The sequence below is a fragment of the Chionomys nivalis genome, chromosome 10, assembly GCF_950005125.1.
Source record: "Chionomys nivalis chromosome 10, mChiNiv1.1, whole genome shotgun sequence".
NCBI lineage: Eukaryota > Metazoa > Chordata > Mammalia > Rodentia > Cricetidae > Chionomys > Chionomys nivalis.
In genome coordinates, this window is record NC_080095.1 from 58,037,825 (window position 1) to 58,055,940 (window position 18,116).

The 18,116-nt window shown below is 36.5% G+C and overlaps 1 protein-coding gene across 2 annotated transcripts in view; it reads right to left on the reverse strand.

Annotated features, from left to right (window-relative positions):
- Positions 1 to 18,116, reverse strand: part of Togaram1 (TOG array regulator of axonemal microtubules 1) — a 64,595-nt gene that overhangs the window by 33,029 nt on the left and 13,450 nt on the right. Inside the window, exons 2-9 of one of the 2 annotated variants that reach the window (XM_057782757.1) lie at positions 14,472 to 14,628; positions 12,830 to 12,964; positions 10,827 to 11,123; positions 9,038 to 9,300; positions 8,102 to 8,340; positions 4,921 to 5,018; positions 2,012 to 2,161; positions 610 to 705 (exon numbers count right to left, since the gene is read on the reverse strand). In XM_057782757.1, coding sequence (XP_057638740.1) covers positions 610 to 705; positions 2,012 to 2,161; positions 4,921 to 5,018; positions 8,102 to 8,340; positions 9,038 to 9,300; positions 10,827 to 11,123; positions 12,830 to 12,964; positions 14,472 to 14,628 — 1,435 coding nt within the window. The remainder of the gene's footprint in view (positions 1 to 609; positions 706 to 2,011; positions 2,162 to 4,920; positions 5,019 to 8,101; positions 8,341 to 9,037; positions 9,301 to 10,826; positions 11,124 to 12,829; positions 12,965 to 14,471; positions 14,629 to 18,116) is intronic. The other variant, XM_057782758.1, reaches the window with a different exon arrangement.

Sequence of the window (18,116 nt, forward strand, 5' to 3'; positions counted from 1 at the left end):
AAAGGGATGATGCACCCTGAAGGTGAGTGGGCTGACGAGAAAGCAGACAGTGAGCTGGGCATGAGATTCGTCTTTCTGTTCTCCTTACTGCAGATACACTGGGAGCAGTCAGCTCACACTGCCCCATCACGACTCCCCACCACAATGCACTGTATAATCTCAACTCAGGGGCCAAATTCAACTCTTCATCCCTTATGCAGCTTTTTGTGAGACATGAGAAAAGTAACTAAGATGGCATTTAAGAAAAAGAAAATAATATTTAAAGACAATTTTGTTTCTTCAAGGTCGCCTTGCATCTCTGAAATATATAACAAGCGCTCACTTTGAATTTTCGTTAGAAATAAGAAATTTCACATTGTTACATTAATTGCTACACTGATAAAACCTATTTGACATTAAACTATAATATAGTTATTATAGATATCCCTAAGCTGCCTTACAAGTATCGAACTACTTCTGAAAGTTACTAAGATGAATGCCCCATGGTTTCATTAATGGGCAAAAATATAAAACTAAGTATTCATTTTTAATTATTTCAACTTAATATTGACCAGTATTGCTCATGCATAGTAAATGCTTAAATTTTAAAGCTAGACAACTTAGAAATACCTTTTCCAACAATTACTACTGAGTCTTCTGATAAGGTATTTGTAGATGTGAAGTCAAAATTGGAAATCTGCTGTAAATTTGATGACCTTGTAAATCCTAAAAGAAAAAGAAAAAGGAATTAAAAAAAAAAAGAAACAAAGACAAAAAAGGCAAAACGGCACATTAAAAAGCACTCACTGTGGTATATTTTAGAATGTTATATAGCCTTTAAAAATTGAAAATCTATTTCATAGCAAATCCAAATCAATCAATTCGATGAATATCTAAAATTAAAATACCCCCTAGCTACCACAGAGATCAACAACGAAACAGAAATCTTCCTTCCCTTGAGGAGCTTCCACAGGCCAGGTTGAAGAAGAGAGAAACATACAATCATAAAATCATCACACGATCATCATCAGAAGCAAGCAGTGAAAGTGGAGAACAAAATTCAAGCCCCATAACAGAAGAGGTCAATCTCAAGCCAAAGCATAATTTTCTAGGCTAAATTGGGTTACTTCCACACACAAATAAGTCACATCCTAACACGCGACTGCCTCCCCATCCGTGATTTAAGATGATCAGGAGTAATGAAACCCAGAGGTTCCCCCCTCCTTTTTCTTTTGGTCATTCTTTTTGAGGCAGGGTCTTACTATGTAGCCCAGGGTAGCCTCAAATGTCTGAGCATCCTGCCTCTGCCTCCTGAGTGCTGGGACTGCAGTGTGCACCACCATGCCCAGCTTAAATGTTGGTCTTAGCAGGTTCACAGCTGTCACATGCAAAAGGAAAAAAAAAGCAGCTCTACTTATTGGACTCACAATGTACCCCAGGCTGGCCTTAGATTCAGGGTAATTCTCCAGTCACAAGCTCCCAAACGCTGAGACTACAAGTAGGAACTACTGTGCTGGCTAAGAAATTATTTTAAATGCAACTACCATAGAGTAACTTGGGAAATAGACAAAGCACTCCCTGATGTCCTGTTCACTACTGCAGTTTTAAAATACAACAGTTAAGGAGCTAGCGATAACAAGAAGTTCTAGTAAGGGAAGGACTTTCCTGCTGCTACGTCTGGACTCCATGGCTAACATCCATACAGACATTCATTCACATGACTGTTCTCACTCTGAATGAAGAAATGTCTTATAGAAAATCTGTTTGCATGTATGTACCTGCAAGCTCTTGGGGTAAAGCCCAGGGATTCCCAATTTTAACTAATGTTTTGTCCTTTGCATCGGCTCCTTTAGACAAGAGCATAGACCATAAATCCTAAAAAGTTATTTCAGAGAAAACCTATCAATAGAAAATGGTAAGTTGAAAACCTTAAAGTTAAGAATTCTTAGTTATTTTTCTTGGTATGTTTAGAGAAGATTCTGACTTAGATATATTGAATATTAAAAATTAATTTGTCATGAAATTTACAAACCTTTTGTATGCTTATGTCTTGGGGGTTCCTTATTTTGTATTTTTAAAGCACTAGGTGAAATGTCATGTGACCTATCATCTTCAAAATCACCACATCCAAACCCATAGTTCATACGTTGACCAATTATGCTTACACTGGATGTTGTAATCCCTATAAAATAAAATACATATTTATTTAAGTAATTTAGGTAATATTTACAATAGGTGTATATCTCTCTTCTAAGTCTATTTTGTTGACTACACTTTTGAAAAGATCAGCAACATCATTGAAAATTATGCTAGTAATTTTTAAAGTTTTACCATATTTTAAAGTATGTAACTTTCAATGAAATAAAAATGTAATGCTTGAAAGAGCTAACCAAATAATTGTATGTTATAGTTGATATGGGGGTGGACACTTGTAATTCTAGCATCCAAGAATTAGACATGGGAGGATCAGAAGTCTGAAGTGAGCCTAGACTACATAAAAAGTTCAAGGACAACTAGGGCTACAAAAAACAAACAAACAAAAAACCCAAGAACTTAACTGATTAATAAATAACATCCTTAACTTGTCAAAGAAAAAGAAAATAAATTCCCAATGTTAAAACACTGGATTAAGGGGGCTTATGTTCTTCACACCTTTCTCTTCTGCACCCATGTGATGGGTGTCCCCTGGTTTGGCTAACGAGACAGTTACCTCCTTTAAGAACTCTGTATCATACTCAGCAGACTGTAGGCTTTGCCCTGCCACTTAACTGCTGAGAGACTCTGTGAAGATATTTAATGTATGTAAAATGGGAAAAAGAGTAGAAACTTAACCAGAACTGTCACATGAATTAAACGTAGGAAATAGAGAGCTAGACATAGTGGTGTGTGCTTTAAAAGTCTTTGTGCCTGGGAGGCTGAGGCAGGAGGAGCACCGTGAGTTCAAGGTCAGCACAGGCTATATGGTAAGTTCAAGGTCAGCCTGGTCTACACAGTGAAACCTTGTTTATATCCCCATCCCTGCAAGAAGAGGAAGAAGAAAGAAGATGGAAGGAGGAAAGAAAAAAAGAAAAAGAGAAAGCATAAAGAACTTAGTACACTGCCAAGCATATTGCAAATACTCAAACAGTATTAGATCTCTAATAAAAAATAAAATATAACACTACTATGTCCTTTTAATAAGTAAGAAAGAATTTAGTCAACATTTGAATGTTTAAACTGTCTATACTTATACTAATATTTTATCACCACTAGAGTTACATAATGTTGATTAAATAAAAATTCCTATTCAATACATTTGCATCACTGCCCATTTTCATACCTAGCTACATTTTAAACCAGACAGCAGTAAGAATATACTTCATTTTTAAATAATGCAATACTTGGGACTGGAGAGACGGCTCAGAGGTTAAGAGTACTGAGTACTCTTCCAAAGGACTCGGGCTCAATTCCCAGCACCCACATGGCAGCTCACAATTGTTTTTAACTCCAGTTTCAGGGGATCCAACACTCTCACACAGACATATATGCAGGCAAAACACCAATGCACATAAAATAAAAATAAATAAATCATTAATAGTACAATACTTTAATGAAAACAGAATAGTTGGAAAAGTGCTAGCTACTGGAAGCTGGGCTAGGAAAACAGTAGACAAAGATTTTAGCTAAGTTCACCAAGTTTAAAGAAGTATCTCTTCTAAGTGCTTACACATACATGGCCCTAACTTAGATCCCCAGTACCACATAAGACTGGCATGGTGGTCTTATACCACATAAAACACTAACTCTTGTGAGATAAGAGCAGGAGAAACAGATGTTCAAGGCCATGCTTACTTACACAGCAAGTGAAGACCACCTGGCTACATGAGACCTTCTCTCAAAAAATAAAACTAAAACCTCATTTTAAATTATAATAGCCTTACAGAAGGAACTGATACTCTTAAAAATTCTTAGTCTTAACAGTTAATCTAGATATGGGTGGACGATACTGGCTTTAGGTGGTATTGTCAAACTAACATTTGACACTAACAGTTTAAGAAAATCAGTTAGGGGCTGGAGAGATGGCTCAGAGGTTAAGAGCACTGGCTGCTCTTCCAGAGGTCCTGAGTTCAATTCCCAGCAACCACATGGTGGCTCACAACCATCTGCACTGAGATCTGGCGCCCGGGCATACTTCGAGGCAGAATGTTGCATACATAATAAATAAATAAATCTTTAAAAAAAAAAAAAAGAAAATCAGTTAGGAAATTCAGTGCTATTTACAGTAACAGTTGTAAAACTCTATGAAGAAACATTCTCTGGAAACAGCTGTGGGAAAGGTATGCTGTCTTTAGCATTTTTATACCATTTCTGTATTTAACTTTGTTCTTGTCCATGTAAACAAATAATAGCTAACTAGTCTTAGCTAATCGTACCTAAATAACATACATACTTCCTTACTTGTCTTCTGTGATACCCAATGTTTTCAAACTATGTTGTGTATCAGAATTACTAAGTGAGCTCTCAAAATGGTGACAGTCAGATTTCAATGCACTGCAATTAAATAAAAATATCTTGTTTTTCCTTCTAGTTTTCTGAGATAGGGTTTTTCTGTGTAACTCTGGCTGTCTTGGAACTCACTTTGCAGACTAAGCTGGCCTCAAACTCACAGAGATCTGCCTGCCTCTGCCTCCTGAGTGCTGGGATTAAAGGCGTATGATACCGCCACCCAGCTAAATAACAATATTTTGTGGAGGAGCCTGGGAAATCAATGACGGAGTCAAGTAAACATATTTCTTTCAAAACTAGAGCCATATTCACTCTCATTAGAATGGCTGTTTAATGAGTTATGGTTAACGGCAAATTGGTAAGTACAAAACCTAAGTCTAAAATGCATTTTCTATCACTTTTTATATTACAAATCAACCATATTTTTAAGGAAGCATATTTATAAAAACAAGATACCTGCACTAGGAGTCTGTTCAGCAGCATGGGAGATTTTCTTTGCAGAAAAAAGTCTTGTTGAGCAAGGTTTTGATCCAAATGTTGGAAATATGTCTGACCTAATAAATAAAGTAAATTGAATAAACATTTACAATTGAGAGCTGTGCAATACTTATATCACTCATTGTACATTCTTTTCACTAACACATTAGGATACTAGAATAGCCAGAAAACAAGAATGAAAAATTATGGCTAAAAATCTTTTGTTGTTGCTTATGGGGTTGTTTTCCTTTGGCTTTGAGACTAGTCTCATTATGTAGTCTTGGCTGTAGTAGAACCCATTATACAGACTCACAGAGATCTGTTTGTCTCTGCCTCCCAAGTGAGGGAATCAAATTTGTATACCACCAAGCCTAGGAAGCAGATCTAAGTCATCTCCTAAAACACTACACACATGTAATCTACTGTTACACAGACAGAAACAGACAAGACTGTATTATCAACAGGAGCAACAGCTGAGTTTGTAAATGCCACTTTCTTAAAACTATTTTTTGCTCTACCATCTAGATATTATGAAGACCCACGGGCCTTGCTTAACAAAGAAAGCAAGCTTTCACCATTAAAGAATATTAAATCCTAAAGCAAAGAAACCCAGAAAATATTATAATATAATGAGTTACAAGACATTTTATAAAGCAACACAATTTACCAGCTAGCTACCATGTATATTTTCCAATGTCCTTAGTAAAAAATGAGCTTTAACTAATTTTTTAAATATTTACTTTGTATATGCAAAAGTGTATGTGTATATGTGTGTGTAAGTAATAAGTGCGCAGCAGTGTGCAAGTGAAGGTCAGGAATCGTTTCTTTCCTTCCACCATGAGGTTCCTGGAGCTCAAATGCAGGTCATCAGGTTTGGTGGTAAAGCACCTTTGCCCAGAGAACCATCTTGATGGCTCACTTTGAAGCTCTGGAAAGAGCCATTTCTCTAGACTACTAGAAATGTACAATCATACTGAGCATATTTTAGTTGGATGAAAGAAAAATCTTCATTCAAGAAGGACGGTTTTCAACAGTTTCACTTTCAGCTCACTGAGAGATGACTTGTCTCAGGAGGTAGTAATGTTCTTTATCCATGACTCTTGAGGCAAGAAACAAGCTGTTAAGAATAACTATTATAGACTTGGGAAGCTGAGGCAGGAGAATTCCAAGGGTAAGGCCATCCTAAATTATATAGCAGACTAGAAAACGTGGCTAAACCATTAAACGGAAAACCCACAAAAGGGCTGCAGATGCAGTCAGCGATGCCGTGCTTGCTTGGCATCTGCAAGGCCCTGTTCAATCCTCAGATCACTGACATTCCCCCAGGAGAATGTATTTCAAAGCAGTGAAACTCATAGTAGAAATCTTAAATTCATTAAAGGTAATGAGTCGATTCCCATCTTAAAGAGTTCGATACTTAGGGGCAAGAGAGATGACTCAGCAGTTAAGAGCACTGGCTGCTCTTCCGGAGGAACCAGTTCAATTCCCAGCACCCACATGGCAGCTCACAACTGTCTGTAACTCCAGTTCCAGGAGATCTGACATCACCATTTGCACACCAATTTGCATAAAATAAATTTAAATAAATTATTAAAAGGCATTCAATACTTGAAGAAAATAACTCTGTGAGACAAAAGGAGAAATACATAATTCTAAATGTTACAAATACAAAATGAACTTCTCTTCCCAACTGGCTTCAAATTCTCTTCCCAACTGGCTTTAAATTTTTAACATTGTGTTGCAACTGAAGGAGTTACAATTCAAAATTTCACCTTTATCAAAGAAGGCCATTAGGTTTAATAGGGAATATATATATTACATGTGTAATGCTCATTGTAAGCTGTTTCTTTGTTAAAGTCATTCTTGATCAATTATGTAAATATATTCCAATATTCTATCGAGGAAGGAACAATTAAGGCATTTCCAGGGATGAAATGTTTCCAAGTATAAGTTATGATTTAACTTAAAAAGGTGAAGGAGAAAACCATAAAAGACAAACTCCTAAAATGGAACATAAAAATTCAGTTAAATTCTATAATTGCTGAAATAAAACATCACCTCTCTTTTAATTAGGCAGTCTTTACCCCATTTGTGAGAGGTTTATTAAATTCATTAAATTGAAGATAATTTTAAAAATGTACTTCTGATAGCTCTATATTAACAAGGATCCAAATAAAGCCAAAACAAAACAAAAAAGGTTTCACATCAAATTTTAGCGAGAATAAGCAGCAGTCATAACTTTCACATCACCAATGGGAGTATAAAATTACACCACTATTTAGAGAAGCTATTTAGCAATTATTTAACTATATATCTATGTACCCATAATGGCAACTCTACTATGGACTTCCAGTCCCAGATAAAGGGAAAACTTCAAATTCTACAAGGTCACAGAAATGTCCAATGTCCAGGAGGAGGTGACTTTTTCAGAGCAGAGGCTTTCTGGGAAGTTGGTGTGAGAAAGACAGGACTTGAACCCCAGCAGTACTATATGTAGGCAGGCCCTCTCCTCACTAGGATACCTGAACTACCAGTATGGAGTGCCAAGATTTATGAAGTTATAGCAGTAAGATATTAGAAATAATGTGGCAATAGCTGGGAAGAACTTACTCATGAACTAGAGTGAATTCGTGATAAGTTAAAATTAAAAAAAAAAAACAAAAAAAAACAAAAAAAAACCACCATAATGGGCCAAAAAGCAAATGATCTAGAAAAGTTAAGGGACAAAGAGCATTAGAGTAAACGTTGGGAAAACAACTGGCATTTGATACAAGGCCCATGATATTAGGAGCTAAATTACCGGGACAGTCACACTCCCTTTCTATCCCTATTCCACTAGAGGGGACAGGAGGTGTATGTGTAAACTGCCACACTGTATCTTAAAGCTATCTAAATTCTTTGTTTCATTTTTAACAGGGTCTTAATATACAGGTCTACCTAGCCACACCTTGCTAAACAGACCATGCTATACTCAAACACACAGAGATCTGCCTGTTTCTGCCTTCCCAGTGCTAGGATTAAAGGTGTGTACCACCATACCTGCTTTATTCAAACACTTTAAGAAGTAAACATTAAATGGCTTTAAGTCTTTTCCAGATACAGTGCTTTAGGTCTAGATCACAATTATAGGTGACTATTAACATGTGAGAAAATAAAGTACATTATTCTCTTCCCCTGGGGAGTCGTAGAAAGAGAAGAGGTCAACGATTCTTGGCTATAAACTCCACTTTCACTGTAAGAGCTGATGTTTGGGGAGGACGATCGGGACGGGGAGTCCATGGTCAGCTCAAGCTTCATCGCGGAGTCGGGACTGTCAATATCAGAAGTGCTGCTGCTGCCACTCAGCTTTGCTCGTTTCTTAGCTGCACTGTTACGAAGGGACCTAAGAGAGCTCTGCATCTAAGAAAAGGAAAGAAAACAACTCATAAGGTTAAATTCATATATGTATAAAAGAAAGAGGTATCCTTAGATTTTTTTTTGAACTCCATTAACTTTGCCAAGCTAGCCAATCCTCAGTTAGTACAAACAAAATGGATGCTAATATGTGCACAGAATAAAAACTAGATTCATTGCTTGGCAGTGAGGTGCTATGAAGACAACTCCCCCCATTACTTACTAACCATGACATTTTTGGTAAACAGCAATGACAGACTATTGTATGAATTCAATTAATATTGAATCAGTGGCTCTCAAAGTAGAAAGCACAGATTACATGTGAGAGAAACTAATCAGCTCTATAGCTCCTTACATTCTGGAGATGTACCAGGAGTAAGTCATTTTGTAGACTATGAAATTCACCTAAAACCTGCAAGGGCTATACCTCAAAGTAATGGATCTCTAAAAAGTCATGGAACTTCTAAACTGAGCTACAAGTGAGTTATATTACCAGACCTCAAACTAAATTATTTTTATACGTAATTGTTTTATAATAAAAAAAATTATTTTTAAACTTACGTATAAAAAGTACCATTTTCCCTCATGCAGCAAGTATGTATGTGTGTGTGTCTCTGTGTGTGTATGTATATAAAGATTCATATATATATATATAAGAATATTAAAGGGTTTTTTAATGATTAAAAATGATATGGGTTCTCACCTCTTCTTGATCCAGATCTTTATCCCTGAAATTCAATTCTGAAAGATCAATTGTAAGACTATCTTTTTCACTTTTCCAAATATCATCAGGCTGTTTCTTTTTGTGTCCCACTGCGCTTAAGTCAGCTTTATCAGGCAAAAGGCTTATTCCTCTTGGTATGGGAGGGACAGGCTTAGTCCCGTTTAGGCCTCTCCGGGAAGAAGGTGATCTCACCAAGGCAGGTGTAAGTTGAACTGGCGTATTTTTTTCTTGAAAATTTTCTCCTATATGAAAAATATGTATTTTATTTTCTCTTATTTTCAGAGGAAGTGAGTTTGAGTCATAAGTATTTAGAATATAGTATTTTTTAATTAAAAAGTACATTATGTGTTGTGAAATATTTGTACACTGTGTGAAAATGTATTGCTGTGATTAGTATAATAAAAAGCTGAACAGCCAATAGCTAGGAAGGAGGTATAGGCGGGACTTCTGGGCAGAGCAAGCTCTGGGAAGAAGAAAAGTAGAATCACCAGCCAGAGTGGAGAGAAAACAGTAGGTGCAAGATAGAAGAGAGGTGAGGTCACTTGGCAGAACGTATATTAATATAATCGGGTTAATTTAATAAGTTATAAGAGCTAGTTGAGACAGCCTAAACTACAGGTTGGCAGTTCCGACAAGAAAGTACTACTATGATTATCTTATATCAGAAACAGACTTATGTAAAATAAGATGAAACAGAGCATCAATGTTCCCTAATAAATATAGCAAAAACAAGCATATGAAATCTCGGCCTATTACATAAAAATACTATGAACTAAGCCGCATTTCAGTCATCATGACTAATATTTGCTAATGATAAAAATCTATAATAAGCCAGGAAGCCTATATTTTTGGTTTGCTGTAACTCTAAAAGCAGTACTTCAGGGGCTGGTGTGTGTGAAGCAGCACTGGCCACTGGAGAGAACAAGCTGAGCACACACACATTTGAGATTCTGGGAACAAAGTCAGCACTTCACGGAGAGTGAGGGCAACGGCTCTACCACTGTGTTATACCCACAGATTGAAGTCTTGGTTTTCAATAGGATATTTGATCTTATAGGGAAAACAGAGAAATTAGTAACCGGATGTGAAGGATCAGTGCGAGGAGAATGTTGTGATGAAATAGGCTGAGTATGAAAGCATCGAACTTATAGTTATAAACTGAACTCTAGCTGTGTGGGATCTCAAAAGGAGAATATCTTATATTACAGGTTGAGGATAGGAAAGCATGTAGGAAATATAAGGAACACCTTTTAATGGTCTCATTTGGAAACTGGATTTGTCTGATTGCTAATATCATGATTTTATGATACTAATATCATGATTTTATATGAGTAGCATATTATTAAGAGGTAATAGTTCAGCAAATAACAGAATTTTTTACAATTATTTTAACAAATAATAAACATTTAATGAATATAAAATACATGAATATATACATAGTAAAATATGAATAATACTTTTATTGTAATGATAAAAATTTGCCAGTAGGCCCTTAAGCAACATGTTCCTTTCTACTATAAAGCATTATTACTGAGTTCTGAAAAAGCATTTAAACTGGCAATATAAGTCAAGAAATGGTCATTTCAAATAAATTTTAGTTATTTACTGTCTATTAAATATATTGTTAAATACTTTCCCAAATATTTGTAGGTCAAAAGAAAATATAATTAGCCAGGTTTTAAAATCTAACATTATATATTAACTTCAAAGCATGAATTCAAACATAAATAAGCATAAATAAAGCACCAATCTTTGCCATCATTCCTACCTGTAGGGTCAGATGATTTCTGATTGACAAGTTTTTTCTGTGGACTTGGCTTTGACAGTCCTTCAAAGCTTTTAAGAGGCCAAGAATTTGAGAAACTAATGGAATTATCTTGAGATTTCTTTGGAGATACAGAAAGAGGAGATGTGTGCTTTGGACTAGCTCGAGGAGATGAGAGGGGATAGGATGGAAGGATAAAGGGTCCTGGGCTTGCACTTGAACCAGAGTATGAAGAAGTTCGTTCTGTTTGACTACCAAACGTTTGCTGAGTCTTATTGCCAAAATTTAGGCTAGCGTATACTGTAAACAAAACAAACAGAATATGTTATTTACAGCTACACACCAGCTCAGAGTTCAAAGGCTCCTCCCTTTTTACATTCAGATTCCCTCATACAGCATTTATAACTTTGTGTGGTGTCAGACATACACATAATTTTGAGCACTAACACTTCATACCTTTGAATCCAAAGCTTTCTTATCCTACTGAAAAATTCTACTGTATTTGTAAAGTTATTTTCTTCTTGTAATTTTATAAAATTGTATCTATGTAAGCATATTTATTTCAAATACATACATTAAGAGAATTTTTAGTGAATTATTCTTTTCATTATAATTTTGATGGAGATATTCCGCATCAACACATACTTGAGCATGTGTCTACTGTACCTTTTTCACACTTTATCTTCTCTCAACTTACTTTTGATGCCTTTTAAATACTGACTTTTAAAAAGTGTGTGACATTTAGTATTTACCACAGGGTCTTTCGTGTGTTAAGCAAATTCTCTACAGTGGAGCTGTATTCCCACCCTGTAATCTTCCAACACACATACACACACACACACATACACACACACATACACACACACTCTAAATGGCACTTCAGAGGGAAAAGCCCTCGACGGCATTGGTCTATTTCGTTAGTGCACGCACATGTTCTGGTCCTCAGCTGCTCTCGGTTCCACAGCAACAGTGGCAGTCAAACAGAGGAATCACCCTCTCTCTGCTTTGCCAGCACTTGCATTACAGGTGCCCTGTCCTGGGTTTGGCATTTATTTGGGGGCTAGAGATTGCAAGCAAAGATCCTTATGCTGGCAAGGCAAGTACCTCCACAACTGGGTCATTTTTCCAGTCCCATTACTATAATTTAAACGGTAAGTTTTTCTTATTTATGTTGGTAGCAGCTATTGATAAGTCTGACTTAATTCTATCATCTTGTCTTTAGGCACTATTTTTGTCCTATCTTTTCTTTTGTTTGTTGTGAAGTTGCCTTCAAACTCACTACACAGTCTATGCTGGCACTGAATTTCCTAATCCTCCTAACTCCACCTTCCTAGTGCTGGAATTAAAGGCATGTGAAAAACAGGCACAGTTTTTTGTTTATTTGTTTGTTTTTTTAAATAATTGTTCTTGGGATGGAACCCAGAGTTTGTCTTAGGCAAGCAGTGTTCTAATAAGGTACCAATTTTCACAGCTACTTGTTAGCACACAAGCCGTGTATACCTTTGTATATATGTATGTATGTGTGTGTGTGTGTGTGTGTGTATAAATATATAATATACTCTTATATCTCTACATTTATTCTCCTTTTTTTGAAACAGGTTCCCACCCTGAAGCCCAGGCTGGCCCAGACTTTATGTCATGGCAATTCTCCTGCCTCATTCTAATTGCTCGGATCACAGGCATAAGGCACCATGTTCATTTTATATCCTGTCATATCTGAAACAACCTGTCAGGAAGTTATAGTTCCTAAAAAGACACAATAAAGTCGACTTAGCTTTAAATTTAAATAACTGCATGCACACTAATTTAATGTTATTTTCAATTCATGTTAGCCTTCATCAGCTTATAAACTTTAATTAGTCATATTTAAATCAAAATTAAAATCTAATATTTTATAATAACAATTATGAAAAACACTGATATTATTCAATTGTAACAAGTTTTCATTAAGATCATACAAAGTAGTATGTGAACTAGTGTCAGAAAGCGTATATATTTATAAATACCTTTATCTTGATGGCCATTGGCTGTTCCCAGGAACTGCAAGTCAGAACCCACACTGCCAGTTTTACTACCTATCTGTGACAGTCCAAGTTGCCCACATTTCCCAGGAAGACTTGTCTGCTCAGTTGCAGTATTACCTTTGAAGAGAGGTAACAGCAAAAACAAAGTAAAAGTAAGTGTAATTTTATGAATATATATTTCATAAACGTTGGTATAATTATATTCTGGACTTTAACTCTTATGACTACTCAGATTTCCCAGTAACAAATATTATTCTTGTCTTGCTTGATACACACACACACACACACAAATAAGAGGAATTCTGCCTTGACACAGCTCAAAGAGTATTCTGGGGACAGAGGTAGAGGCAGGAAGATCTCTGTGAGTTCAAGGCCAGCCCGGTCAGTCTACATAGTGAGTTCTTCCATCTCCCCAGTGCTGAGACTGTAGGCCTACATCACCACGCCTGGATAAACACCTACTTTCTACGACAATTACACAATTAAACATCTTTTCAGTTTTTCTGGCAGATGTTCTTAGATTGTATTTTTACTTCCACTTTCTCACTCTCTGTAAGGAATGTACCAGTAAATCATGTCAATTTTACCTCTAACATGTAATCAGAATCAAATCACTTCTCCCTACATTCACTGCTATGCTGTTTAAATCCTCTATAAACCTTAGCCAGGGTTATGACAAGGAACTCAACCGCTTCTCCCTTTCTCCCTTTGTCTTCCTTTCACCTGTTTTAAATGTAACATCCAGAACGAGGCTGGAGACATAAGGCACGTGACAGCACTTTTTTAAGATTCCCTCAGAATGAAGGTTACTTCATTCAGTCACCTAAGAGCTCTGGCAGCTGAGACCTCCAGGGTCATCGCTGTCATTTTCAGCCGTGTACTCCTTCCTTTCACCCCATCATACTACGCTGCTCTTTGTGAAAAGAGTGCTCCGTTTACCTTTCTCAGTTACCCTGCCCTGCAATCACGTGTTCTTCTCTCCTTGCATCTGCTGCTTTGCCTCAAATATCCCCCTCCTGAATATGGCTGCCTTTATTGATATAGTTTAAAATATTCCTATTCCCCTTCCATATCACCATCTAATCCATCAAGTCTTACATTCATTTAATATTTGCTCTCCTGCTCAACTAGAATTAAAGCTTTTTCTGTTTCCTTTGTTTTTGAGGCAGGGTCTCACATGTAGTCCTGGCTAGCCTGAAACTCTGTAGACAAGGTCTGGCACCCACAGAGATCTGCCGGTCTACCCTTCCCTAGTACTAGCATTAAAGGTGTGCATTACCACATCCAGCATGGAATACAATCTTTTTTGGCTTTGTTATGCCTTTCTTGAAAGCTATATCCCCAGCACTAAGAAAAGTACCTGACATGTAGAGATGCTCAAGAGTATTAGAGGCTTATTAAATGACTATGGCCTACACCATGGACAGCCTGCAAGGAGAAAGCCTATGATCTCATGGAACAATTGTGTCAAAGTGCCCGCTTTTTAGCCAATTTTCAATGAGCACTTATTAAAAAAGACTTGCATGTTGGATTATACATAGTTTTTACAGGCCCTCAAATGAATAATGAAATTTAGGGAATCTTTAACAGTTCAACACACTTATTATCCCAAACATTTACTTACCAGCACCACACGTAGGAATTGAATCTGAGTTAAAATCCCGACTACTCTGAAATAAATTTCTTGATGACCTTTTTTTGCTAAAACACAAATCATCATTGACTGGCATTCCTTGAGATGGCTTTAATTTTGGAGATGGGATGAGGTCATGAGCTGAAAACTGAGAAAAGAGTAAGTTAGCAAATTTTTGCTAAGCCTCCTTGGTAATAAATATGACAACATAACTTAGATCCAATTACAAAACTCAGATAAAAGAAAAATATTTTTGAGTATGCAATACACTCATTCAGTATGACACAGATAGTATTTTTCCTTCCAAGATAGAAACGCTACTTTCATTTTACTATACCTAATTCTTTCTTTAGCCTTCTATAATATGTATCTGACAATTAAAGGGGAGGCAAAATAATGATGATTAAAGGATGAAAGAAAAACACGAAGGAAAAAATGTCTGCTTAGCAGCATAAGCTCTACTCTATGCCACCTTTCAGCATCAGTGAACAAGCAACTGAAGATCACAGAACAAATAAACATCCCACTCTTCTCCCCACGGTCAAGTTAGTACTAATATTCTTTAGCCCAAATATAAGTACTACAAACGAATGAGTAAAGTGTTACCACCAGATTCCAGTTACAACCACTCAAGAAGAGGCTAGAGGTGTACTCAGCAATAAAGCACGTGCTCACAATCATGTGGGAGGCCTGACTAGCAACAAACAAAATACCCAAGTATATCACACACACACACACACACACACGAAGGAGGAGGAAGGGAGGGAAGGTGGGAGAGAGAGAGAGTATTTGATGGTTTCCAGGTACTTTCTTATAAACATCACATGATCTATAAGTGATAAAAAGTTGTTCAAAATTCAGTATTACAATTTCTTCAATTGATCATGTGTAGTAGTAAAAGGATCAAATGTAATTAAACGAAGCCATTACAATGAACTTCTAATTGAATACTTTGAAAAAGATACATTAAGACAAAATAGTAGGTAACTTAGTAAAGATTCTTTTTTTTTTATAAATTTTTTTTTTAAAAGATTTATTTATTTATTGTATACAGTGTTCAGCCTCCATGTATGCCCTCAGGCCAGAAGAGGGCACCAGATCTCATTACAGATGGTTGTGAGCCACCATGTGGTTGCTGGGAATTGAACTCAGGACCTCTGGAATAGTAGTCAGTGCTCTTAACCTCTGAGCCATCTCTCCAGCCCCTAATGATTCTTTTTTTAAAAAAAGGTATATTAACAGATAAAATACCTAGTAAAGATTCTCTTTATTGTTGTTCTTGTTGCTTTTGTTTTTCAAGACAGGGTTTCTCTGTAGCTTTGGATCCTGTCCTGGAACCAGCTCTTATAGTTGAGGCTGGCCTCGAACTCACAGAGATATGCCTGCCTCTGCCTCACAATGCTGGGATTAAAGGTGTGTGCCACTACTGCCCAGCTCCAGTAAAGATTCCTTTACAATAATTTTTACATTAATTTCAACTTCTTTTACTCATCCTCCTCCCCATTACCTTTCCAAACTTAATACTCTTCTACATTCAGGCTGATTCTTTTTCTTTCTTTCTTTCTTTTTTTTTAAAGCTTCCCCATCAGAGAGAACAAGAAGTTCTCTATTCCATTAACATAATTATAATTTTCATGTTTTTTTTAACAGCATTAAAAATAAAAATTTCATTTAAAGAGAATCCTAGAATTTTAAAAAGAAACTACTTACTGACAATACTCTAATATTTACACCAATAACTTTCAGGCTGTTCATGATTTTGACAAACTCTAATACCAAAGTGGCTTGTTTTGGAAGATTTGAGATCAGGTATCATAGCCCAGGATGGACTCAAATTCCTACATAGTCAAAGATGACCTAAATTGCTGATTTTTCTGCCTCTAACTTCCAAATGTTGACATTACAGGTAGAAGCCAGCAAACCCAATTTTTGAAGCACTGGAGATTAAATTCAGAATCTCATGCATTCTAGGCAGGCACTCTATTAACCTAGCTATAAATACATTACCAAGTCTGTTATTTACTGATTGGTTTATAGAGGATGACCTCAAATTTGCCTATTAGTCCATGCTTGCTTATAATTCACAATCTTGTTTCAACATGTGAAATTCAAGAACAATAGGAATGTGCCACCACACCTAACAGGAAGAGTTTTTCCTATTCACACAATAATACAGTCAGTACTCCTCTTGCATCAAATAGGTTGTGGATACCCAACTCAAGTCATTAGGCTTGGTGGCAAGTGCCTCTACCCACTGAGTCACTTAGCTGGCTCCAGAATCTATGTCTTGAACAAGATCCTGAGGCAATTCATACATACATTAAAATTTGCTAACAGTAAACTAAAGCCCATCTTTTCCTTAACTTCAAAACACACACACACCCCTTGCTATAGAGAAGCAAGGGAATGTAATAGATACAATCAATAAGACATAACAAACATGTACATCACATATAAATGCAGAGATTAAATTTTCTGCACCTTTCATACTTAATATCTGCAGTGCTAACCACAGAGTCTACCTGCTGAATTTAGAGTTGATTCTCCACTCTGTCCTTTATATCAGGGCTTTCTTATTCAAAGGTAAGCAGCAATAAACCCATCCTACTATGTCCTCATAGTACTTGTTGCTTGACATTTCTGTTAGCTGTCACAGAGGGAAAAGTACTGTGGTTAGTACTGTTATAAACCCAACACCACGGGCTGGAGAAATGGCTCAGTGCTTGCTGATGACCTGAGTTTGACCCTCACATGGAGGAAGCAGAAAACCAACTCCTTCAAGTTGTCCTCTGACCACCACATGCTCTCACTGTGGCATACTGTCACACACATAAACTAATAAATGTAATTTTTTTTAAAAAAGAAATAAGATTAAAATGAAATAGTATTAAAAATCAAAACAAAAACAGTTCCTACCACCATCATATTGTCTGGCCATTACCAAGGAGAACGGCATCATGATGTGTTATGTTAACTACCAGGAAGAACAGCACTGAGTGGGACTGCTTTAAAGGGTCTATAAACTCCAGCTTGTCCTGGAACATGGTCAGAAAGACAGACGCCTGCTCAAGGCTAACCGCCTGTTTCCTCAGTATTCATTTCATGCTTTTAACTTTAAATACTCTACTTCCTATACTATATGAAAAGGCTCTTTTCCATGTCAAAATGATCTTTAAATATATAAATTTTCTATTTTCATTAAAAAAAATCCACCTGAGCCAGGCGATGGTGGCGCACGCCTTTAATCCCAGCACTCGAGAGGCAGAGGCAGGCGGATCTCTGTGAGTTCGAGACCAGCCTGGTCTACAGAGCTAGTTCCAGGACAGGAACCAAAACCACAGAGAAACCCTGTCTCGAAAAACCAAAAAAAAAAAAAAAAAAAAAAAAAAATCCACCTGGTAACTACATAATTATGATGTTAAGTCAGAATATAACAAGAAAGTTATTACCAGTTTATATGTCAAGGCAAAGATAATTCACTAAGAAACTAAAAATGGTAATTCTCTGAGTTCTACAAAAACAAACTAAAATTTTAAACTCTAAACTCTGAAAAAAGATCAGTTAAACAGACTATGACATTAAATATACTACTATCCATAGCCACTGGCCTCCTAGTACGTATTATCTGATGTTAAA